The sequence below is a fragment of the Saimiri boliviensis genome, chromosome 10, assembly GCF_048565385.1.
Source record: "Saimiri boliviensis isolate mSaiBol1 chromosome 10, mSaiBol1.pri, whole genome shotgun sequence".
NCBI classification, from domain to species: domain Eukaryota; kingdom Metazoa; phylum Chordata; class Mammalia; order Primates; family Cebidae; genus Saimiri; species Saimiri boliviensis.
Genome location: NC_133458.1, coordinates 23,186,048 through 23,211,716, shown reverse-complemented (window position 1 = coordinate 23,211,716; position 25,669 = coordinate 23,186,048). Strand labels below are relative to the sequence as shown.

Below are 25,669 nucleotides of genomic sequence, written 5' to 3'. Positions count from 1 at the left end.
GAAAACAAAAATTCCTAATGGGCTGCAGTAGGTTTACACATCATCTCTTCCCTTGGTAAAAGGGGTCAGGCCTGTGGCTCAAGTCTGACACTTCACCTGTGGTCACGCACGTGTCTTTGAAATCCGCCGCTTTCTTTCTTCTGACTTTCAACGTGTATTCATTTAATACTTTGAACCAAAGGAAAAATAGTTGTTGAAAGGAAGAACTTGCTTTGTGATGCCTTTTTTGGTGTGTGTCTTAAATGCAGACATGTTCTTTCCCTAAACATATGTGTTATGGTTTGAGCTGTCCCCCACACCCCAAATTTATATGTTGGAGTCCTGACCCCCAGGACCTCAGAATGTGACTTTATTTGGAAATAGGTTCGCTGCAGATGTAATTTGTTAAGATGAGGTCATACTGGAGCAGGTTGGGCCCTAATCCAATAAGGCTGTCTTTGTAAAAAGGGGAAATTTGGACACAGGTACACACCTAGGGAGAATACCTTGTGAAGAAGCCTTAGATTGGGGTGATGGGGCAGAAGCCAAGGAGGACCAAAGCTTGCCAGCAAACCCCAGAAGTGAGGAGAGGCCTGGAGCAATTCTCCCTCACAGACCCTGGGAGGAATCTACCCGGCTAGCTCCTTCATTTTGGACTCTAGGCCTCCGCAACTGTGAGACAGCAAATTTCTGTTGTTTAAGCCACTCAGTTTGTGGTACCTTGTTATTGCAGCCAGAGCAAACTAATACAACTTGTATGAAAAATCCAGTGGGAAAAAAAAAAACATTTTTTTTTTTTGAGACAGAGTCTCGCTTTGTTGCCAGGTGCTAGGCTGGAGTGCAGTGGCACGATCTTGGCTCACTGCAACCTCCACCTCCCGGATTCAAGCAGTTCTCCTGCCTCAGCTCCCAAGTAGCTGGGACTACAGGCACACGCCACCACACCCAGCTAATTTTTTTGTATTTTTAGTAGAGACAGGGTTTCACCATGTTGGCCAGGATGGTCTCGATCTCTTGACCTCATTATCCGCCTGCCTCGGCCTCCCAAAGTGCTGGGATTACAGGCTTGAGCCAGGTGAAATTTTTTTTTGTCACATTCTTTCTGTGTTCCCTTTAACATGCTACATATTTATATGCTATATGCTATATATATATGTATGTGTTTGAAATATAACTACCATTGTATGCACTATATCTTTATCAGTTTGGATTATTGCATTTTTCACTAAAAGATGGAAGAACATCTTTATACATGTATCGTTTGATAAAAGTCTCCATTTCATAAAACATAAATGTATCTACTGCTATATTTAGGGGAAAAGAGTCAGTCTAGGAATACATCTAAAGAAAAGATCCCATAATAATGACACTTTCCCGATATAGGAGGTAGGGGAGAGATTTGTTCAGTGACTGGAAGATCCAGATGTTGGCAATATTGATCTAAGTTTACTCTTCCCTAGAAACTGCTTCTTGGGCAAGCTCAATTATCCTAGGTGGGAGCAAGAGATTGGGAAACAAGGTTTGCTAGGAGACTTTGCTCTATCTAAAGGGGACCTAGGCTTGGTGCGGTGGCTCACACTTCTGATCCCAGTATTTTGGGAAGCCCAGGTGTAAGGATTGGATCACCTGAACCCAGGAGTTCAAGACCAGCCTCGGCAACATAGTGAAATCCTATTTCTACAAAAATAAATAAATAAATAAATAAATAATGGTGGTGTGTACCTGTAGTCTCAGCTACTCAGGAGGCTGAGGCGGGAGGATGGTTTGAGCACAAGAGATCAAGGCATGATTGTACCACTGCATTCCAGCCTGGGTGACAGACCCTCTCTCAAATAGATAAATTAATTAAATTAAATTAAAGGGGCCTAGCATTCTGGCATAGAATTCCAAAAGCTGTTGTCCAACAACAGGAAGACAGTCCCAAGAACTCAGCCCATGACAGTGAGATGGACCTCCTCCTGTGAGCAAGCAATTAGACTTCCCTGCCATCTGATAACAAGTAACTGACACTTCTAAGCAGAGCCCCTAGGATGCAGAGTGCCCTATCCCGGAATACCTCTGTCTGGGAATGTTGGTGCCATGTAGCCCTTAGCTGTAGTTAACAGACACCTGAAGTCCAAGTAGTGGGCAGGTGCCTATGCCCAGCGGCATGTGGGCTTTCCAGGAGAGCTGGTTTGGGATTCCCAAGTGCACCAGTGCTGCAGCCTCTGCTTGCTATTCAAACATAACACAGACAATGTGAGGGACGCTCATTAGCCGCGTCACCTTCGGTATGCCTATACCACCCACTGCCTCACCTTCTGGGTCGATGACAGACCCAGATGATAGCTACTTGCTATGTTTTTCAGTACTAGAGCCCTGAACTCCTGGCGACATCTCATGAAGACTGGCTTCCACTCTTTTAATCTCTGCCACAGTCATCATATCCTAGTAAACATAGATGCCTTCATTTAAATGGCAGGCTTTACATTGTATAGACCCAATTGCATCAGACTTTCCTATTGCCAGATTCAAATCAAAGTTAAATGTGGAGTGTGAAAAGTGGAAGTCAACTTGAACTTGATCCTAGAAATATACTTCATTGCTGGGATAGGGATCATAATATTGGATCTACAGAAAAAGAAGTATAATCACAGCCACCTGCTAGGTTCTGCAGTGAAAAATTACCTATTAATTTTCAGCATTTTAATCAACCTTTGGCCAAATCATGAAAAGAAAGAACGATGAATACAAAGCTTAATGTAATCAACCTTGACAGTGAAAAGCAAACCTGTCATGACAAAGTTTAGGAGGTAGAGGTGGAGGGTCAATATTATTATCTGTTGTTAATGAAAGAAGAAATGGAGGTTTAAAATATGATATATGAAGATGCTGCTCTGATAGATGGAAGAACTGAGAATAGTGATAGAACTATGTCAAGGGAGTGTTATAAAGTGAGTTAAGGTCTTCTGTATCATAGCAGAAATCCTGTCTATTAAAAGATATGTTTAAAATTGATGTCAGGGCTGGTTGAGGGGGTGGCGGTGGCTCATGCCTGTAATACCAGCAGTTTGGGAGGCCAAGGTGGGCAGTCACCTGAGGTTAGGAGTTCAAGACCAGCCTGGCCAACATGGTGAAAACCCATCTCTACTAAAAGTACAAAAAAATAGCCAGGCTTGGTGGCACGCACCTGCAGTCCCAGTTACTCAGCAGGCTGAGGCAGGAGAATCAGTAGAACCTGGGAGGCAGAGTTTGTGGTGAGCCAAGATGGCGTCACTGCACTCCAGCCCAGGCAACAGAGAGAGACTCCATCTCATTAAAAAAAATTGATGCGAATAACATTATTTAGAAATAATTTGACTAATAAGCCTCTCTGCATAATTTGACTTAATTTTAACTATATGTAGAGTAATTTGATTAAAATGTTAGTGAGAAGTTTTTGGAGACATGAGAAAAACTTTGTCTAGATCCAAATCAAATTTAAAAGAAAAACAGCAAGCTTTATTAAAAAAACAACAAAAGGGTTAATATTCAATATGTAAAGAGTTCAGACAAACTGGTAGGAAAAACGCTATGGTCCTCAACAGATCAGTGAGCAAAAGACATACACAGTTCACAAAAGGACTGTGGGGAGAAGCTAATGAATAAATATAAAAAATAATGTTTAATCTTGCTTGTGATTAGAAAGCAATTTTAAATATGCCGCTTTTTGCTTGTTGAATTAGCAAAACTGATATTTTAAAATTATTTTTTAAATGGGGCAAAGAGAAAGATACTGCTAGAGGACCCAGATTCTGTTGGGGGATAAAATTTCAGAATCTTTGGGGGAGCAATTAAGAAGTTTATAGCAAAATCTTAAATAATATATTTACTATTGACCTAATTATCCCGCTTCTGGGAATTGATACTGTCTTAGACCATTCAGGCTGCTGTAATAAAACATCACAGACCGTGTAGCTGATGAACAGCAGATCTTTATTTCTCCCAGTTCTGGAGCCTGGGAGTTGAAGATCAAGGTGCTGGCAGATTCAGTGTCTGGTCAGGGCCCACTTCCTGGTTTCTAGATGCTGTCTTGTGACATTGTGTAGATGTGTCCTCTACACAAGGGAAGGGGTGAGGGAGTTCCCTGGAGTATTTTTTTATTTCTTTTTGAGACAGGGTGTCACTCTGTTTCCCAGGCTGGAGTGCAATGGCACGATCTCAGCTCACTGCAGCCTCTGCCTCCCGGGTTCAAGTAATTCTCATGCCTCAGCCTCCCAAGTAGCTGGGATTACAGGTACTCGCCACCACGCCCAGCTAATTTTGGTATTTTTAGTAGAAATGAATTTTCACCATGTTGGTCAGGCTGGTCTCAAGCTCCTAACCTTTTGATCATCCCGCCTCAGCCTCCCAAAGTGCTGGGATTACAGGCGTGAGCCACCGTGCCTGGCCTCTCTGGAGTCTTAAATAAGGGCACTAATCCCATGAGGGCTCCACCCTCATGACCTAAGCACCTCCTAATGTCATCATCTTGGGGATGAAAATTTCAACATAGGAATTTGTGGGGACACAAACATTCAGACCCTAGCAGTTACTAATAAATTAACACGTGGAAAATCATCACATGCAAGGATACTCATTAAAACAGAAAAACTTAGAAAGAACCTGAAAGTCCAAAAATAACAGAATGGTCCAATAAAGCATGAAGCATGTACTTGATGGACTGTTATGCAGCTGTTAAAGATCAGGGTTCAGAAAACTGTTGATAACTTAAAATTGTTCACTGAAAATGTGCACAATTACATAAAGCCAAAAGAGCCAAACTGTAAGAGCGGCTTTCTCTGTGTGATTTTCCTTTTTCCTTCTAGGTTCTGTATTTTCTAAATGGTCTAAAATGCATATAATTTACTTTTATAATGAGAAGCAATTAGTGAACTTTATTTTCAGGAAATTAATACAGTATATAAAGATAAGTCAATCCAAAACAATTGAACTGAAGTGTGAATGTGTATGGGATATGAGAAGCAGAGTTACAAAGCTAGTGGGTCTTGTGTGACACTCAACTGCATGCCAGTTTCTGTTCTGGGAATGTGACATATGTTACCTCAAAACACACACACACACACACACACACACACACACACACACACACAAATTTATAACTACTACCTGGTGAGAAAAAATGCTGTCTTTCCCTCATTTTTAAAATGTGGCAACTGAAGCAAGTTATTGAGTGAGTTAAAGGACTTGAAGCTATCAAGTCTCAGAGCTGAGGTCTGAACCAAGGCCAAAAGGCTCGAATCTTTGCACTAAGCCACTTGGTTGCACTGTCTACAAGGCTTAGAATGTAACTGAAGGAAGAAGGCATGTGTGAGAGGAACACCATGACACAGGAAGGTCTGTGATGAATGAAAGACAATTTAGTTCAGACATCTTTTTTGTCTGATTTTCATTATCTTCTACCAGAAGTTTCTTTCTTCTTCCCAAGCTACCTCTTATTTGCTAAAGTCTCCCAAGATATGCCAGCATCTCCGACAGAGAATTCACATTCTCTGTGGCTTTCTAAAGGAACATCATTAAACTTTTAAAAATGGGAAGTGCCCATATTTGCATTTCAACTCTATGTCTGAGGGGTTTACCTACATTTATACATTTTCTTTTTGACACTTGCTGTTAACTAGAAATCTTTCTGTGTGTACATGGGGGAACTTTTTTGCTTGGTCTCAGCATGATTCCTTGTCGAGGTCCTACCAGTGACTGAAGGCACCTGGTGGTGAGACAGCTGGGGAGGTCAAGAGCACGGTCTATAAATACTTCAATCAACCACCATCTGGTCCTGGAGTCATTGGCTGGTGAGATCCAGAAACATGGGCCGGAACAAGTCCCCTGTGGCGTGTCAGAAGAGACGCACATCACTTGGGTTATGGTGCCCTCTTCCCAAGACCTAGTGGTATAAATCTCCAGGCTTCATGGCTTCCCCCTCCTGTCTTTCAGTGGATGAATTATCCTATTCCCACCCCAAACCTTCTCTTTAAAAAGTCTATTCCTAGCCAGATACAGTGGCTCAACCCTGTCATCCCAACACTTTGGGAGGCTGAGGAGGGTGGATCACTTGAGGTCAGGAGTTTGAGACCAGCCTGACCAACATGGAGAAGCCCCGTCTCTACTAAACATACAAAATTAGCCTGGTATGGTGGCGCGTGCTTGTAATCCCAGCTACTTGGGAGGCTGAAGCAGGAAAATTGCTTGAACCCGGAAGGTGGAGTTTGCAGTGAGCCAAGATCGAGCCATTGCACTCCAGCCTGAGCAACAAGAGGGAAACTCCATCTCAAAAAAAAAAAAACTCTTCTCCTTGATTTTGTCATTTTCCAGTTAGTTTTCCAGGCCAGCATCTTTCTATCATTCTTGAAGTTTACTTTGACTAAGAAGCATTCCAGAACCATTAAGTTGGAGAAGGGAAACCTGCCTCCCAGTGAGGTCCTTCAGATGCCATGATGCTCCCTCTGCTGAGAGCATTCTCCTTCTTTCCCTCCAGTTTCAACCTCCACCTGACCTTCCCCCTTTTCTAGCTAATTCATCCCTCAGGTCTTAACTAAAATGGCACTTCCTCAAGGAGAGCTGTCCTGCCGTGCCTAATGTATCATCTTATAGCATCTGCATTTCCTTTCATGTCTCAGTTTTTGTAAAGTATGTGTGTGATTAGATACCTCCCCCTCCCCAACCCCCCGCCATCTGTAAGCTGGATGGGGCAGGTCCATATCTCACGTTCACTGCCATATCCTTTGAACATATTCAGTCTTTGAATTGTGAATGACTTGATAAATGAGTGACAGAAAAGGGTTAAAAGTGTAAACAATCCTTGGGGTCCCAAGGTGGGAGATGGGGACTGCATGGGTCAGGGAGAGGGGAGAGGTTCGTGTCCACCCTGTCAGGTGGAATCAGAGCTGTCTCCCTTGCTGAGTCAGGGACTACTCAGGGCATGGCGCAAACATTTAGTGAGGAAATTTCACTTAGTAAATCTCTCCTGCCCTTGTCCGTAGGCCTGAAATCTGCCATGAGAGCTGTACTCTTTTAGGACATTGGCCCTTGTTTAAAGGCAGGATTAATCCAAAAAGTAATGGCTTAAGTATCAGCCATTTTCATGTGATCAATTTCAGACTCTCCAGTGAGAGCAAATTTGGTGGGGATGGGCACAGCCGTAGAAGTGCCTGTAAACAAGGTTCAGCTGCTAGCCAGGGCTTTGCAGGATGAGCTCCCCTGGTGAGCTGCCTCCCTGGAAGGGAGCCAAGAAACAAGTGGATCCCAAAGGAAAGGCCTGGCAGTAGGAAGGGTTCTGGCTCCGAAGCAGGGATCTCAGGCGTCCAGTCATACCTGAACATTATCCCAAAAATGGAACGAGTGTGGGGCGTGGTGGCTCACACTTGTTATCCCAGTCCTTTGGGAGACTGAGGCAGGTGGGATCATCTAAGGTCAGGAGTTCGTGACCAGCCTGGCCAACATGGTGAAACCCCGTCTCTACTGAAAATACAAAAATTAGCCAGGCAATATGGCACATGCCTGTAATCCCAGCTACTTGGGAGGCCGAGGTGGGAGAATCAGTTGAACCCAGGAGGTGGAGGTCACAGTGAGCCCAGATTGTGCCACTATCCTCCAGGCTGGGCTTACGGAGTGAGACTCTGTCTCAAAAAAAAAAAAAAAAAAGAAAAAAAGAAAAAAGGAAACGAAATCACAGTCCCCAAAACCTATGCCCCAGATGAGGCCACCTAACATGATTTTGTTTCTCTATCCTTGAAGTAGCACTGATTCTAAAATCCTGGAGATTAGGATCTGCACCTTACTCATCTTATTTTCTACTCCAGCACCTATCATGATTGCTTGCTTAGTAGACACTCAGCTATGTCTTGTGTAATGGATGAGACATTTATGCTAATGTGTACAGTACCTAATATACTTTAAGGTATGTCAGCTGCTAGGTAGCACCTGCTATAGACACTGTTGAAAACTAGCTCAACACAGACATGCCCACCAACTACTGTGGATCTGATAAAGGTAACCCAGGGAAGTCATGGGCATAGATCGTGTGGCCATTAGTAATGCATACTTTGCATCTCAAAAAGATCTTTGATTTTTCATTTTTTCAGTGGCAAGGATTCCTTGGTTTCCATGAAAAGTTCATTGTTTCAGTTCTGTCCGTGGTCAAAAGAATTGCCTTTCCAGGCTCCAGAGGGGAGCCTTTCTTCACACCTAGGATCAGGACCCAGTGACAGTGAGACAGAAGACATCCTGAAAGGTATGAGTTAGGTCAGGCATGGTGGCTCATGCCTGTAATCCCAACACTTTGAGAGGCCAAGGCGGGTGGATCGCCTTACATCAGGAGTTCCAGCCCAGCCTGGCCAAAATGATGAAACCCTTGTCTCTACTAAAAATACAAAAAATTAGCCAGGCATGGTGGCAGGCAGCTGTAATCCCGGCTACTTGGGAGGCTGAGGCAGGAGAATTGCTTGAACCTGGGAGGCAGAGGCTGCAGTGAGCTGAGATTGCACTGCTGGACTCCAGCCTGGGCAACAAGAGCAAAATTCTGTCTCAAAAAAAAAAAAAAAAAAAAAGTATGCATTGTTTTACATCTGGTTCCATAAATTATTTTTAAGTCTATGTTATATTTATATATATTTCCCACTGTCTTTCCTATTGATCCTGATTTTTGAAAATTAAATGAGAGTATTGAGTCAGAATCTCCCTCTAAGGTAGAGTGTTAGTTATTTTGTTGCCCATTGTTACAGGTGAAAAACAAAGTTGAGAAAGGTGGGGAATTCACCCACGGTGGCTTAGCCATTTTGAGAGGAAGCTGCTGCCCTGTCCACCTGACCACATTATCTGCAGGGGTCTGGGGCGAGGACCACGTGCTCTTCAGAGGAGGCTTTGGTGAGGTAGACTTCATTCAATGAAAGTGAAGAGAAGCATGGAGGCTTTGAATTGCAGTCCAGCCTTCACTGTGGCAGTTTGGCAGAATGCTGATGGCTTTAGGCTTGAAGGATCTGGCCCAGCCCCTCATTCACCTTCTTTTTACCCCTGGATCCCCAACACACGTGTGAACATGCAAGTCCAGAGATAGAATGCCCATTGCATTTTTCCCTTTGGGCTCAGTGGCAGTGTTCACAAATAACACTGAATAAAGACCTCGAATATGGTGGGGAAAACAGAGGACTGGAGGTGAAAATGGGAATGGGAGAGAATAATCGGGGTGTCAGGAGGAAAGGTGGGGGGCTCTGTGAGTAGCCGACAGAGGAATGAGCGAATGGGGAGAACTCTGTAACACATGGAGGCCAGGAGGGAGCCACCATTTGTAGTCTTGTGGGGATGTTTTGCCTGAACCCTGCTTGCTCAGATGACCAGAGGAACTAGAATGAGAACGAATATAGACCTCTTAATTTGCCTGGCATGAGAAGACACAATAGATGGTATCTTCAAAAGGACGGGATTAGTGAAGCAGGCATCTTCTAAGCAATGTGAGGGTGGACTCCCTTTCACTACGGTGGTATTCAGGATAGCTGGCTGGAATAAGGTATTTTCAAGGATTTGATTCATGCGGGACACAAGCAATAAGGATGAGAATTCTAACACCAAAGCTCTGGGAAATAATTCCAAATTCTAATGGCCTTCATGTCAGCCTGCAGGAAATGGGAAATGTTCTCAAAATTCTGGAAAGGCTGGGACCTGCCAGTCCAGGGCCCGAGGGGACCAGGAGTTCTGGACCAAACATAGGTTCATCACAGTTCTTGCTTCCCAGAGGACAGTATTCCTAGACCATCCCCATCTCATTCTCTCCCCTCTGCCTGAATTCTTCCTTAAATGGGATACTTAGAGTCAAACACCGCATTCTAAACAGTCTCACCAGAGCAAAGTGGAGCTGTTATCAGTGGTGTGGTACAGTAGAAAGACATTAGATTAGGAATCAGAAGACTGGGGTTCTATTTCCATTTCTGTAATGTCTGGCTGCGTAATGTCGGGCAAGTCAGTTAACATTTGAGCCTTGGGAATAATATCTGTCCTATAATAATATATTATCATATATTACTATATATGAGTATAGCATGTATATGCATATTATAATATATAATATCGAACCAGATAAGATGAGGTTATAATACAAGAAGTAACTTGCTAGATACCTGCCAGATGTTGTGCTTGTGAGTTTTTATCCACATAGCAGAAGGTTGTGTTGGTTTTGTTTAGGGATGCTTTCTTCAGATTTATTTTGTTCCTTTGAATGGGCCACACTTTCCTGTTTCTTTGTATGCCTTTGATCTTTTGTTGAAAATTGGGCATCTGAAAAAACAGCTACCTCTCCAAGGCTGCAGACTGGCTCAGTGCTGGAGAAGACTAATTAGCAGCGTCTGTTCTAAGCCTAGGATCAGGCTTGCATGCAGGCGTCACATCTTCTCAGGCCTTTTCTTGGTGTACATTTTCCCTGGGCTTGCGTGTGTGTGTCTTTTGTCCAGTTCCCCAGTAGACACAGTGGCTTTTCAATGTTTTAATTTTCCTAGGAGTCTCACCCCTGCTGCTTGTTGGGACTTTAGCTGTTCTATCATATCCCTCAATTAGCAGTCCCTGTGTGGTTTTCGTGAGCCATGCCCACTGCTTCTGTGGCTTCCCTTCGTTTTAGATCCCAGCTATGCCTCTTCGGGCCATTTGAACTCTGAGTTAGATGGCACAGAGACCAATCAGGCAGCCGCCAAACGGGTACAGAACATTGCAAATGAGATCTGCTCTACTCTCTCTGGCTTACTGAAGGGGTCTGGGGATCTGATTGCATTTCCCCCAAATCACACTGCAATGAGCTGGGGTGGGTGGGGCAAGGGAGGGAGAAAACACCATGACATTTCCTACCGTTTGAATGCGGCTTTTCCTTGACTGGGCATTTGTTCAGTTGCTATAGATATTTGGCTGATTCCAGAGTTTCTGTAAAGTTATTTTAGCTGGTCTCTAGTTGTTTATTGAATGTTCCCGTGGGAGAATAAGGGCCGGGAAGTTCTGAGTCTGCCATTTTGCTGATACACTGTGGTGGTTTTCTTATTATACTGCTGGCTGAGTCAAACTTTCATGTCTTTTTTACATGAACTGTCAAACCAAGTCTCTATCATCTCATGTATGTGAAGTTGATCTTATTTTCACGTAAATGCAACTTTCGTTTTCATCTTTCTTTTTTTTTTCTTTTTTTGAGACTCAGTTTCACTCTTGTTGCCTAGGCTGGAGTACAATGGCAGGATCTTGGCTCATTGTAACCTCTGCCCCTCCAGGTTCAAAGGATTCTCCTGCCTCAGCCTCCCGAGTAGCTTGGATTACAGACATGTGCCACCATGTCTGGCTAATTTTGTATTTTTAGTACAGATGGGGTTTCTCCATGTTGGTCAGACGGGTCTCCAACTTCCGACCTCAGATAATCTGCCCTCCTCGGTCTCCCAAAGTGCTGGGATTACAGGCATGAGCCACCTTGCTTGGCCCGTTTTCATCTTTTTATCGTTTTGGTTTGGCTCTACATTCCAGCTTGATTGGATCATCTGGTATCTGATGAATCTCCTATATTCTCTATTTTATAGATTTTTGAAATCTATAAAACCAACAAGCCTGTGACCTCTGCCTATGTCATAGTCACTGTCAACAACAGAACTCAGGACTCAGCTGCGAGTAGTGTCACGTGGCAAGTCTCTGGAGACTTAACTTCAGGGAAAGCCCACTTTCCGTGAAAGTAATCACTTCTATGTGATTACTACTCACATTTCTCTAGTGTAATCCCATGAGAAACTTTGATGAGTGCCCTGTAGAAATCAAGATACGTTATATCAGTGGTATTTTTCTAACTCACAGGTCAGCAACCTTTCTGTAAAGAACCACACAGTAAATGCTTTTGGCTTTGTGAGCCATGCAGACTCTCGTGTAACCCTCAGCCCTACCATTGTAGTGTGAGAGCAGCCATAAACAGTGTGCAAATGAATGGATACAGGCTGGCTTCCAATAAAGTTTTATTTACAAATTAAATAAAATTTACAAATCCTTTGCAAACCCCTTCAACATTCATCACTCACTACAGTATTTTATAAATGCACAACCATTTCTTTAATCAACTGAAATTTGCTAAGATTTAAAGTCAAACGTGGCTAGGTCCAGTGGTTCATGTCTGTAATCTCAGCACTTTGGGAGGCTGAGGCAGGCAGATCAATTGAGGTCAGGAATTTGAGACCAGCCTGGCCGATATGGCAAAACCCTGTCTCTACTAAAAATACATAAAGTAGCCAGGCATGGTGGCATGCGCCTGTAATCCCAGCTACTCGGGAGGCTAAGGCAGGAGAATTGCTTGAACCCAATAGGCGATGATTGCAGTGAGCCAACATCCTGCCACTGCACTCCAGGCTGGGTGCCAAAGTGAGACTCCGTCTCAAAAATAAATAAAAATAAATAAAGTCTAATGTATTGGTTTGTAAATCTTTATTCCTGTTTTATTAAATGGCAATATTATTTGTCCTTCAACACTGTTCTCACTGTGGATGAGTTATCTAAGGCTGGATGCTCTAAAACTGCTTCCATAAGCAATTCCACCACTGGGAGATGTCATTTATCTGGTGGTAGAACTTGAACAGATTGAAAAAGGAGGCCCACTCCTCTACTGTCTTCTTTCTTCTCAACATGTTTGCTTTGCTCTTTCCTGTTTAAAAAAATATCACCATGGAGAAAAACAAAAACCAGCAAACAAGGAAGGGCCGGGCACAATGGCTCATGCCTGTAATCCCAGCACTTTGGGAGGCCTAGGCAGGAAGATCACCTGAGATCAGGAGTTCGAGACTAGCCTGGCCAACATGGTGAAACCCCAACTCTGGAAAAAATACAAAAATTAACCGGGTGTAGTGATGGTGCATGCGTGTAATCTCAGCTACTCAGGAGGCTGAGGCATGAGAATCTCTCGAATCCAGGAGGTGGAGGTTGCAGTAAGCTGAGATCGTACCACTGCACCCCAGCCTAGGTGACAGAGTGAGACTTGGTCTCAAAAAAAAAAAAAAAAAGGGAGGAGTTTTTTCCCCTTTTCTTTTGATGATAACAGTATCCTCTCAGGCAGTGTCTTATTTTTTCTTTGAATATATCCTGAAACGGTCAGTATTTCCTTTGACTTTTCACTGGTTTGGTTTGGCCAATAGATCCAGTCTTTGTAATCTTACCCATCATTTCTGTTTCTCTCACTCTCTGTGGAATCCTCTGCTTTACTTTCTCAATCCCTGCTACTCTGCTCTCTCACCAGTGAGAATTCTGCTTCTGCCATGGCCACCATGCCTCTACCTTTCCTCTCTATCTTCTAAACTCCTGCTTCCCATGGTCTCTGGAGAAACCTAGATCCAGATGTCTTCCTGATTGGTGAATGGACCAATCTTTAGAGGGCATTACATGAAGCTTCTATAGAAAGAACTGCACTGTGTGTGTGACTGTGTGCACGTGTATGATTGTGAAAGAGTACTGAGTGGAGCATTGTTATGGAGGGCGTGAGCAGGTGGAAGAATTGCTAGTGACTGCTTGCTGTAGCGTCCTCTGGTCATTGGGCAAGTCTGCACAACCTAACACTTGTTCAACCATGTACATGCTGTATTCTGACCTTGTCCACTATTATTGTTCTTCCTCGAATGTCATTTCTTTCTTTCTTTCTTTTTTTTTTTTTTTTTTTGGCCTCAAGTGATCCACCCACCTTGGCCTCCCAAAGTACTGCAATTACTGGCGTGAGCCACTGTGCCTGGCCTCATTTATTTCTTATAGTTTGTCACGAATGAATTCTAGAAATTGTTGCTGTGCATATATCATGCAACGCTTATTTTCTTTGTACCAAGAAACCAACGGATTAACTACATATGTCTTTTTTTCTGAATGTTTTACAGCACAACCTATACAATCATTTGCACATGAAAAAGAGTCTCACCAATACCAGCAACAATCAGTGCCAGTCATCAGTCGCCCAGGTTCCAACGTCAAACCCACCCTCCCTCCAATCCCTCAGGGCCGCAGGTAGGCCAGCACTTGATGTCTGATCCTAACACGGAAAACTTGCTCTGCTGATGTCAAATTCTTTGCCTTACCTGGCAGTGGGTCCTAGCTGTTTCTCATTCAACCCATTACCCACAGAAGAATGTTCTACCTGCCTTAATTCTCTCAATGAATTTCTTTTGTGATGCTTTGGCTGGTGTCTTATCTTTTTTATTAAAAAATAAGTTTCTTAAATAATTTTTAAAGATCTGAGGTTCTTTTTTTAAAAAATGTGAGTTATTCTTAGCTTTTAAAAGTGTCATTTCAGTTTTTTCCATAGCTATAAATAATTTTTTCCAGCTGCTTCCTGCTCAGAAATATCAGATGGGAAACTCTCCCAAGATCTCTGCACTGTGATATGCAGAGTGGCTTTTTGATATATCCAACTGGGATTGTGCTCTTAAAATTTCAACATGTCCATTTACAACATTCCTGTATGCGTGAGAGGATTGATTTATTTTGTACTGATTATGAAAGGACTGCAGAGTTCCATTTAACTTGTAACCAACATGATATCGACTACATCGCTTAAGGAATTAATGTAATTTTGGGGATTCTTGACTTGCTTTAGCAACATGAAAAAATAAAACATAAGAGTTAGTTGTTTTATTTCACCTTTCTCTGACTCAGATTATGTACTGCTTGTCTTAGATATGCTTTTAGACACTTTCATCACCTTTATGGTTTCACTCCCTGTCTTATAAAGAAAAACTCCACTGAGTAGTTACAGGCAAGGCTGGTATTTAGCTAGTATGTGCCATTAAGTCTATCCTGATTGTTTAAACTTTGAGATACATTCCTTTGTTTTGGTAAATTGACTGTTTTCTAAGTACTCTGCATGATGACTAGTGAAAAGAGAAGCCTGCTCCTAGTAGTATACTCATTGTTAAATATTTTGAATATCAGAATCTCCCAACGATTTTCCTTTTTAAAATATCAAAACCCCTTTTAATAATCCTCTTCCCTGTAACAAATGTGGTTATAACACAATTTGCTATTGGCTTCTGTCTTTCTCCTAGTTCTGCTCCCAAACAGGAGCTGATTAAATTTCTTTTCTTGGGGTTGGTGAGGGTGGAGCAGGGGAGTCACGGAGGAGGTGACAAGGCTGGGCAGGGAAAATGGAGACATCTTTTCTGGAGAAGTGGGGAGGAAGGGGGTAGGTCACTGTACTCTAAGAATCTTCGAGAATAGTTTAACTTTCATAAGCCTCAACTAATCTTTTAAAAAATTATGAAATATTTCAGGAATGATAGAAAATATAAAAATAATAGTTCTGATTTAAGACAACATGGAGGAGCTGCACATTTCCTGGTTTTTCCTCACTGAATACAGCTAAAATCCTGAACATGATAGCTAAAACTCTGAGAGGTGACAAGAGGGCAAATAGGCCATGGATCTCAGAGCTCAAGTAACAACATGGTGGTTAATTCTCAGAGTTTGTGTTTTCCTCATAGATCCTAAACTAAGTGCTAGAGAAGCACTAATGGATACATCAACAAGAGCTCCAGCAAAAGGCCGCTGTCTCTGGCTAAAGGACTAGGAAAGGGGCAGTCTCAAAAGATAGAAAACTTATAGACAATAGCATCACCACTCCAGCCAACCACCGTGGATTAAACTCTGCTCCCCACACTGTCGGCAAAGGCTTCCAACCTCTTCTGGCTGTAACAAGGTTTTCCTCCTCCTCTCTGCTGGGATAGTATCTAAGACAGTGTTGTGGAGAGCTGGGACTTTAACCACTGCCCAATATTAATGAGAATGCCCTCCCATGATGTCACTGAAAGCCACTTGGGGGGCCTGGACTTCTGCTCCTCACCTAGTAATAATGAGGTACCTCTCCCCTCTTTCCACTGGAGAATATCAGAAAAGGTCTCATGGAGAGGACTTTCCCCATCAACCCATGTCCCTGCAGTGTCAGTGGAGGCAATGTAAAGAGCAGTGACAAGGTGCCTCTCCCACTCCCAGTGAGTGTGGTTCAGTGGAGGCCTAGTGCGGACCCTACACTTCCACGCCAAGGCATTAATGAGGCATCACTCCTCTCTTTCCCACCCTGGGTGTCAACAGAGGCCAAGTGGAGAACTTTGACTTCTCTATCTACCAGTCATGAGCCAATGCCTTTCTGCCCCACTGGTATGGTGTCAGAGACGACCTGCTAAGACAACAGCTTGAAATAAGAACTGAAGTCTCATAACACACTATTCAAAATGTCTAAGATATAATTAAATCACTCACCATATCAGGAATTAGGAAACTATCAACTTGGATAAGAAAAGACAATCAATATATGCCAACACCAAATCGACACAGATGTTGGAATCATCTGGTAAGGATGTTAAAGTAGCAATTGTAAAAATGCTTCAACAAGCAATTAGGAACTGAAACAAATGAAGTGATAGATAATTTCAGCAAAGAAAGAGAAAATCATAGCAAAGAAGCAGAAGACATAAAGAAGAACCAAAAGGAAATTTTATGACTAAACAGTACAATCACTGAAATTTTAAAACTCATTGGATGGGCACAAGAGTGAAATAGAGAGGACAGAGGAAAAAAACTTAATAAGCTTAAGACAGAGCAATTGAAATTACCCAATCTGAATGACAGAGAGAAAATAGACTGAAAAAACTATGAATCCCAGGGATGTGTAGGACTATGTGAAAAGATCTAATGTTTGCATCATTGGAGTCTAGAAGGAGTACAAAAGAGTGAGACTGAAAAATATTTTTTTAAAAAATGATCCAAAATCTCTAAGTTTGGCAAAAGCCAAAAACCTACAAATCCAAGAAATAAATCATAAACAGAATAAAGCAAAGAAATTCACAAGACACATAATAATCACACTTCTGAAAACTAAAGATAACACAAAATCTTAAAGGAATGAGAGAGAAACGCTATCTTCATTATAGGGAAAAAAACAAATGGTAGTGGACTCTCATCAACAACCATGGAAGTGGTATATTTTGAAGTGCTCAAAGAAAAGAACTATCAACTTACAATTCTATATTCAGTGGAAATGTCCTTCAGATCTGAAGGAAAAACCAAGACATTCTCAGATGAAAGAAAATAAAAATAATTTGTTGCCAACAAACCTATCCTAAGAGAATAGTTGAAGGAAATTATTGAAACAGAATGGAAATGATAAAAGAAGGAAACCTGAAAGATCATGAAGGAAGAAAGAAAAATGGAAAGAGTGAAAATATGGAATAGTACACTGCCATAAAAGGAATGAAAGCCTGTCTTTTGTAGCAACATGAATGCACCTGAAGGCCATTATCCTAAGTGAAATAACTCAGAAACAGAAAATCAAGTATCGCATCTTCTCACTTATAAGTGGGAGCTAAACAGTGGGTACACATTGCACATAAAGATGGAAGCAATAGACACTGAGGCTGCAAAACGGTGGCAGGGGGTGATATGGTTTGGTTGTGTTTCCACCCTAATCTCATCTTGAATTGTAGCTCCCATAATTGCCACGTGTTGTGGGAGGGACCTGGTGGGAGATAATTGAATCACGGGGCAGTTTCCTCCATACTATTCTCATGGGTAGTGAATAAGTCTCACAAGAACTGATGGTTTTATAAGGGGTTTCACCTTTTGCGTGGCTCTCATTCTCTCTTGCCTGCTGCCATGTAAGATGTGCCTTTCACCTTCTGCCATGATGGTGAGGCCTTCCCAGCCATGTAGAGCTGTGAGTCCATTAAATCTCTTTTTCTTTGTAGATTACTCAGTCTCTGGTATATCCTTATTAGTAGCATGAAAATGGACTAATACAGAGAGCAAGGTTTTACAAACTTCCTGTTGGGTACCACGTTCATGATTTGGGTGGTGGGTTCACTAGAAACCCAAACCTCAGTCAGCATCATGCAACATGCCCATGCAGTGAACTTGCACGAGTACACCCAGAATCTAAAAAATAAAAAATAAAATACATTGAACTGAATAAAAATGAAAATATACCTTATCAAAATTTGTAGTATGCATCTAAAACAGTGCTGAAAGGGAAATTTATAGCAGTAAATGCCTATATTAGGCAAGAAAAGTCTTAAATCAATAAGCTCCTACCTCATAAACCAGAAAAAAGCAAACTAAACCTAAATCAAGCAGAAGAAAAGAATAGAGAGCAGACATTAATGAAAATGAAAGTGGAAGAAACAATAGAGGAAAGTCAATAAAATAAAAAGTTTTATTTTTTATTTTAATTTTTTATTTTTTATTTTACTTTGAAAAGAATAAAAATGGACTATCTCTTTAGTAAAAACAGATGAAGATAAAATATATTAACAAAAATTACCAATAATACAAATGAAATAGGGGATGAAACTACAGACTCCACAAATATTAAAAAGATAATAAGGAAATACTACAAACAACTCTACATGCATAATTTTACAACTTAGATAAAACAAACTCATTTTTTAAAAAAACATAAACTCCCATATCTTGCACTGTATAGGATAATTTGAATAACCCTATAAATATACTAAGAAAATCAAAGATTTAGGTTGAATGAATTTATAATTGAACTTGAAAAAGAATCTCCAAACCCAAATGCTTTCACTGAAGAACGAATTGCTAATGGAAGCATTCACACCAATTCTATATAATCTCTTCCAGAAAACAGAAGAGGAAGGAAAACTTCCCAACTCATTTTACGAGGCCAGTATTACCCTGATAGCAAAATCAGACAGACAATGTAATAAAAGAAAACTACTAACCAATATCACTTACATATGTAAAAATTCTTAACAAAATATTGGCCAAAAAAGCCTAGGACTAGACAGATTCACAGCCAAATTCTACCAATTGTACAAAGAGCTACTACCAATCTTTACTGAAACTATTCCAAAAAATGAAGAGGAGGGATTCTTCCCTAACTCAGTTCAATGTATTTTTAATTCCCTTAAGACTTCCTTGTAGATCCATGAATTATTTAGAAGTGTGCTGTTTCATTTCCAGATACTTACAGATTTTCCTGTTACTTTTTTGTTGTTAATTTCTAGTTTGATTCCATCATTGTCAGAGAACATATCTTATATGATTTCAATTCTTTTTTTTTTCTTTTTTTCTTTTTTTGAGACAGGGCCTCTCTCTGTCGCCCAGGCTAGTATACGGTGGTGCTGCCATACCTTGCTGCAGACTTGACCTCTTTAGCTCAAGCAATCCTTCTGCCTCAGCTTCCCAATTAGCTGGGAACACAGGTGTGTGCCAGTATACCTGGCTAATTTTCTTTTTTGTAGAGATGAGGTCTCACCATGTTGTCCAGGTTTGTCTTAAACTACTGGCCTCAAGTGATCCTTCTGCCTCAGCCTTCTGAAATGCTAGGATTCCAGGTGCAAGCCACTGTGCCCAGACTCAATTCTTTTAAATTTATTGAAGTTCTTCTATGGCTCTGGATATATTCCACCTTGGTAAATATTTCGTGAGCAAATAAAATTCAGCAATACATAAAAAACATATGTACTGTGACCAAGTGGGATTTAATTCAGAGATGCAAGGCTAGCTTGACAGTTGAAACCAACCAATGAAGTCTATCATAATAACAGGCTAAAGAGGAAAAATCAGAGTATACAAATTGATGCAGAAAAAGCACTTGACAAAGTCCAACACCCACTCGTAATAAAAGTCTAGGAATAGAGAGGACCTTCCTCAGTTTTATAAAGAACAACTACAAAAATATCTACAGTTAAAAATCATACTTGGTGGTCACAGGCTGAATGGTTTCTCTCTGAGAATAACAAGGCAAAGATGACTACTCTCATTGCTCATTTTACATAGGACTAGAAGTTCAAGCCAGTGCAATAAAGTGGGAAAATGTAATAAAAAGAATACAGTTTGAAAGAAATCCTTAAGCTGCCGATAACACTGATCTACATAGAAAATTCCAAGAAATCTAGAAAAGAAAAACTCTTAGAATGAATAATGTGTACATTAAGTTCTCAGGTATCAAGATCAATTCAAAAAGTCAATTGTATTTCTACATACTGGCAATGAGCATTTGAAAACAGAAATTAATCTACACTCATTCAACACAATGAAATATTTAGATGTAAATCTTTTTAAAATGCACAAGACTTATATCTTACAAGTGAAAAAGAATAATATAATAAAACTCCATGCCCATAACATACCCACTTTAAGAAACAAAATATTACTAATATATTTAAAGTCCATTTTTTATCCTTTCTAATAAGGTTTTCCTTTTCCCACCCTGATGTAACTATTATTCTCTATTTGGTTTTTTATCCTTCCCATGAATTTTTTACACTTTTGGTATATATGTATCTATTCCTAAAATATATACCATTGTTCTCCATGAGTCAAAACTTTACTACATGTATTCAGCAGTTAACTTTCTCAGCATTATGTTTGGAAGATTAATCCATATAGTTTTTCTTATTATAGTTTTATAATTTTTACTGGTATATAATATTACACTGTAAGAATATACTGTAATTTATTCACTTTTCTGTTGATGAACACTAAATTTGTTTCCACATGTTCGTTATTATAAAGGATGCAGCTGAAAACATTCTTGTCTAGGTGTGGAATTGCTGTGCTATACATATAAAATCTTTAACTTTATCAGATATTACTATAGTTTTTGCTGTAATATACTCTTACCAACATGTAAGAGAGTGTTCATTTTTTTTTTTACATTTTCAACAGTGGTATTAATAGTCTTTTTATTGCTAATCCAGTAAGTGTTAATGTAATCTCACTGTGGCGTTTAGTTTGAATTTCTCCAATTGTCAAGTAAAGTTGAACCTTTTAAATAAGTTTATTGGCCACTTATGATTATCTTCTGTGAATTGCCTATTTATATGTTTTGCCCAATTTTAAATTGAGTTATCTTTTTAATTTATCTTTTTAAATTAATTTGACATATTTATATATTCTGATTAATAATTCTTTGTTAATTACACATATTACAAAGGTCTTTTTCCAGGTTGTCACTTATCTTTTCACTTTCTAAAATGTTATATTTTAAAGTTTTTTTATATGACCAATTTTGTCAATCTTTTTCTTTTTTTACTTTTTTACATTTCATGAGTTTCTTTTTTATCCTATTGTCAAAAACATAATCTCAGATATTTTTCTAAATTTTTGTTAAGTTTTGCTCTTCCAATTTAGCTCTATATTTTACTTGGAATGGATTTCTGTGTATGATGTGAGATAGGATTGAATTCTTTTATTCCAATTGTCCCATTACTCTCCCCTACTGGTTTGTAAGATTCTCTCTCATAGATTGTTTCCATAAATGCTTGGACTTATGTATCAAATTCTACAAATGCCTTGCTTGGAGTTGGTTAGGATTACATTCAATTCATAAATATGAGGAGGCTTTTCTTTTTTATGATACTTGCTCTCCATATCTATAAACATCCTCGATTTATGTAGGTTTTCATTAACTTCTTTAATGAAATTGTATAATTTTCTCCATAAAGGACAAATATATCTTTAGTGAGATTTATTCCTAGATGCGTTTTATCTTGGTTGTTGTAAATGGAATGTTTTTAAAGGTTATAGTTTCTGTGTCTGGTGTATAAAATGCAATTCATTTCTACAGATAACCTGTGTATTTATTCTGACAATGTATTATAGATTATTTCAGGGTTTCTATGCAGATAGTATAATAATATAACAATGTTCCTTTTCTTTCCAGTCTTGTTATTATTTTCTGTTTTCCTTCCCTTTGTTCTTTTCTAAGCTGCACTGGAGTGAACCTTCAATATAATGTTGAATACTCACATCTGAATCCGTCGAATCTTGTTCTCAGTCAATTCAGGACAATCTCAATTAGTTCACAGTTTCTCCTCTCTTGCATTTTACTTTGGATTTTATCCAACTTCCAGGGGGTTGTGGGGTTTCAAAGCATCAGGGGAGACATTTGGTTCCTCCCTGCATCCCTGAGAAAGTCTTAGGTATTGTCTATTTGCCAGAATGCATGCCTGTAGCTGTGGCTACATCCCCGTCATTCTGACCTCTCCAGGTGTGTCAACAACCTTTTTTATGGAACTTCGGTTCCCTTCATGAAAGCGCATAATAAACCAACTGCTCCCTGTGTCAAGAGTCAGGCTCAGCCCTTCTCTGCTTTGACATGCATCTGGTCTTCCTCTGACTAGGAGAAGACGCATTGGGATGTGGACATATTGGGAACTTAGTGATCTGTTATCTGGTGGAGCTCTCTATGGTAGAGCCAGGCAAGGGACATGAAAGCCCCTCCTCTCAGAATCCCACACTCAGATAAGATTTCTAGTGTACCCTGGTCCCTGAAGTTATGCCTCTAAAGTCATTGTTCTCAAGCTGGCCTGCATATCAGACTTTTTTTTTTTTTTTTGAGACGCAGTTTTATTCTTGTTGCTGGAATGCAATGGCACAATCTCGGCTCACCACAGCCTCCACCTCCTGGGTTCAAGTGATTCTCCTGCCTCAGCCTCCCAAGTAGCTGGGATTACAGGCATGCACCACCACACCCGGCTAATTTGTATTTTTATTAGAGATGGGGTTTCTCCATGTTGGTCAGGCTGTCTTGAACTCCCAACCTCAGGCAATCTGCCCACCTCAGCCTCCCAAAGTGCTACGATTACAGGCATGAGCCACTGTGCCTAGCCATATCACACTCTTTATAAGCTTCCAAAATACCAAAGCCCAGTATTTATTCCAAGCCAATTAAATAAGAACCTATGGGCAGGGAAGCTCAGCCATTGCAATTTTGTTTTTAAATCCCCGGAGTGATTCCAGTGTACAAACAGATTTGAGAACTGCTGCTCCACAGGGTCGAATGGGGGCTTTCTAGGATGACTCTGTCAAATTTTTAAATTTTTGGGCTTCGGCAGTTTATGAGTGACCATCTGAACACACCCTCATTAGCATAAAGTGTATTATACATTTTTAGAATTACTGATTTGATTGTTGAAAACTATGTTATTCTACTGATTAGGTTTACTGTTGTTCATATGCTTATTTTTTAATTAGTATTTTTTTCTTAATTGAACCACGAATTGTTGGTTCATGTCTTTGTTGCAATTTTATTCTGGGATTTTAGTGTTCTTCATATTTTTGTGAAAGCGGTTCCTGATTAATAATACTGTATTCAATGTTAACTATGTGGTCCCCATTTGTAATAAATATTCATTTCAATTTGTTATTGGTCTGAATTTATTTTAAATAGAGACATCTTTAGCTCTATATTTTCCTATGTAGTGTTTGCTGGTGTATACATACGATTCTGTCTTCCACAAGCAGCTCTGTCCAATAGAGCTTCCCGTGATGATGGAAATGTGTAGAAATATCTACATTGTCTGTTATGGTGGCCACCAGCTCCATGTAGCTGTTGAGCACTTGAAATGTGGCTGGTGTGACTGGGGAACTGAATTTTTCATTTTACTTATTTTTAATTAATTGAAATGTAGATAATCACATGTGACTAGTGACTACTACATTGGACAGTGCAATTATCAAGGGTTTGTCATTATAGTTTTGTGCTTTTTGACCCAACAGTCATTTTGAGAGTTTTTTTCCTTATGAGTTCTAGTTTTAGTGAATTACAATAAAGAAATAAAAGTATGACTTACGTAGTTTATATTTCTAAATTTTATTAATGTTCTTTTTAATCCCTTATTATAATGTGCTCAATTTTAGAAAATCAGTGGAAATGAAAAGAAAATCTGTGATATAAAATTTTGCAACACCTACTAATTCAGTTTTACTGATTATGGTATTTAAATTGCCTAGATACAGCCTCTTATTTTTATCAACTTGTTCTGTAATAGATGGTGTGAGATTTTAGCACCTAATTATAATTATGTTTCAGTCTCTTTCTTCTTATACATCAAATAGTTTTTTTCTATACAAATTTTGATGTTATGTTAATCAGCTCATAAATGTACAGGATTATTACATCATAATTACAGATTTCATCTTGTTTCAATGGAAAAGGGTCCTTTTTGTTTCAATGTTGTATTAAATTGTTTTTGCTTTGAACTTTCCTTTGAAAATATCAGTGCCACCTGTGCTTATTTTTCTTTGCCTTCTATACTCATCCTTTCAGTCTTATTCTTTCAATGTAATTTAATTTTGGTCTCACTCTTGACCTTCTTTAACTCAATTCAAATCTGTCTTTCATTTCAGTCAGGCAGCAAAACTATTTTTATTTTTCATACTAAGTCAAGTCCTATTTCTATCATTTTGTTTTATATTTTTTATTGAGTTTGACACTGATATTTTGCTGTTTCACTTATTGGTTTGTGTTTTTGCTATATATTTTTTGCTCCTTTCATTTATAGTAATTAGGAAGGTATATTTTTCTCTAGTCTGGCATATATCATGGTATTTAATTTTTTTTCATTTATCCCTGTCTTTCCCATTCCCACAATTACAAGTTTAATTAGAAATTACAGACTCAGTTTATAGAATCCCATCTCCATTTTTTTTTTCAAATAAATCTTTAAGAGCTGTTTTGGCTTTATATTAAATATTTATTTTATTGTAATTCTCTCTGAACTTTTTAGTAATTTAAATGCTTACTACCAATTATTTTATATGGAAACTTTCTCCTTGTCAAATTCTTGATCTAAAAGCCAGAAGAGAAAGTGAGGGGAAGGGAGTATTTCCGAAAATATACAGTATAGAAAAGTCTGCTTGGTTTCTGTATTCCAGCAGGAGAGATGAGAGGTAAGAAACCACTGAATTTTTTTCTTTTCATTTATTTTGCTGTTCCCAGGATATATATTTTTTTCTGCTATATTCAGGTTACTGTGCTCAGTGGAAATACCAAGACTTTGGCACATGGACTTAACTATAGATGTTACTTCTAGTGCCAATTACTCTTGTTATTGTTGAAGTTTTTTCTGGATTTTATCAAGCAGTTGTCTTTGACCCCCTTGATAATTTCATTGTATGAGAAGTTTAGGATAGGTAGCTACCAATATGCTACCATATTAACCAGGTTATCTGTACTCCAGTTTCTAGAGAGCACTAAGTTTTCAAAAGTTCACAAAAAATGTGTGCATTTATGTATTTTTATATCATCTCATTCCAAAAAGATTTGAGGACATTTAATAGTAAATTCAATTCAATCAGATAAAGCACAAAAAGGGCAAGGTATTGTGGCAAAAAGAAAGAAAAATATTTAATATATCAAATGCAAGCTCTAATTGTCATAAAATTAAGCTTCCTGGTAGCCAGAGCAAAGAAAAAACGAAGCTCCATTCCACAGTTCAAGACTCATGGCGACCCTCAGACCTTAAGTCAAACGGTTGCTCAGAGGCAGCACAGCTTTTCTTGATAATGACTTCAGAGACTTACTTTCCCAATTCTCCCAAAGCGGGTACTATATGAATGTATGGACCACACTCTCAGTAGCCTACAGGCATTAAAGACAGTCTTGAGTTTGACAAAGCCATTTCTATTTCTTGTAATGTCCTCTAACTTAGACTAGCGAATACGAAATCACAATTCTCCCCACCCCACCAAAGGTGTGATTTGACAGGCATGTCTAACTATGTTGGAGGGCACTATTATAATTCACCGTGGGAGACTGCTGTCAAAATTCCTGAGTTCAAATCCTGGTTCAGCGCTTTGCTAGGAGTCTGACTTTAGGTAATTTACACAGCTCTCTGTTTCTTCATCTGTTAAGCTCCGTCACAGAAGGACCGATAGTGGTGTCATTCACCAGAAT

The 25,669-nt window shown here is 39.6% G+C and overlaps 1 protein-coding gene across 2 annotated transcripts in view; it reads left to right on the top strand.

The window, feature by feature from the left end:
* The window catches only part of LRGUK (leucine rich repeats and guanylate kinase domain containing), a 131,070-nt gene extending 110,205 nt beyond the window's left edge, over positions 1 to 20,865 (top strand). Inside the window, exons 19-21 of one of the 2 annotated variants that reach the window (XM_003920982.4) lie at positions 8,079 to 8,227; positions 13,851 to 13,977; positions 15,450 to 20,865. In XM_003920982.4, coding sequence (XP_003921031.3) covers positions 8,079 to 8,227; positions 13,851 to 13,977; positions 15,450 to 15,456 — 283 coding nt within the window. In that variant the 3' untranslated portion in view covers positions 15,457 to 20,865. Of the gene's footprint in view, positions 1 to 8,078; positions 8,228 to 13,850; positions 13,978 to 15,449 lie in introns of those variants that run through there. The other variant, XM_074379045.1, reaches the window with a different exon arrangement.
* Positions 20,866 to 25,669: the final 4,804 nt, after the last annotated feature.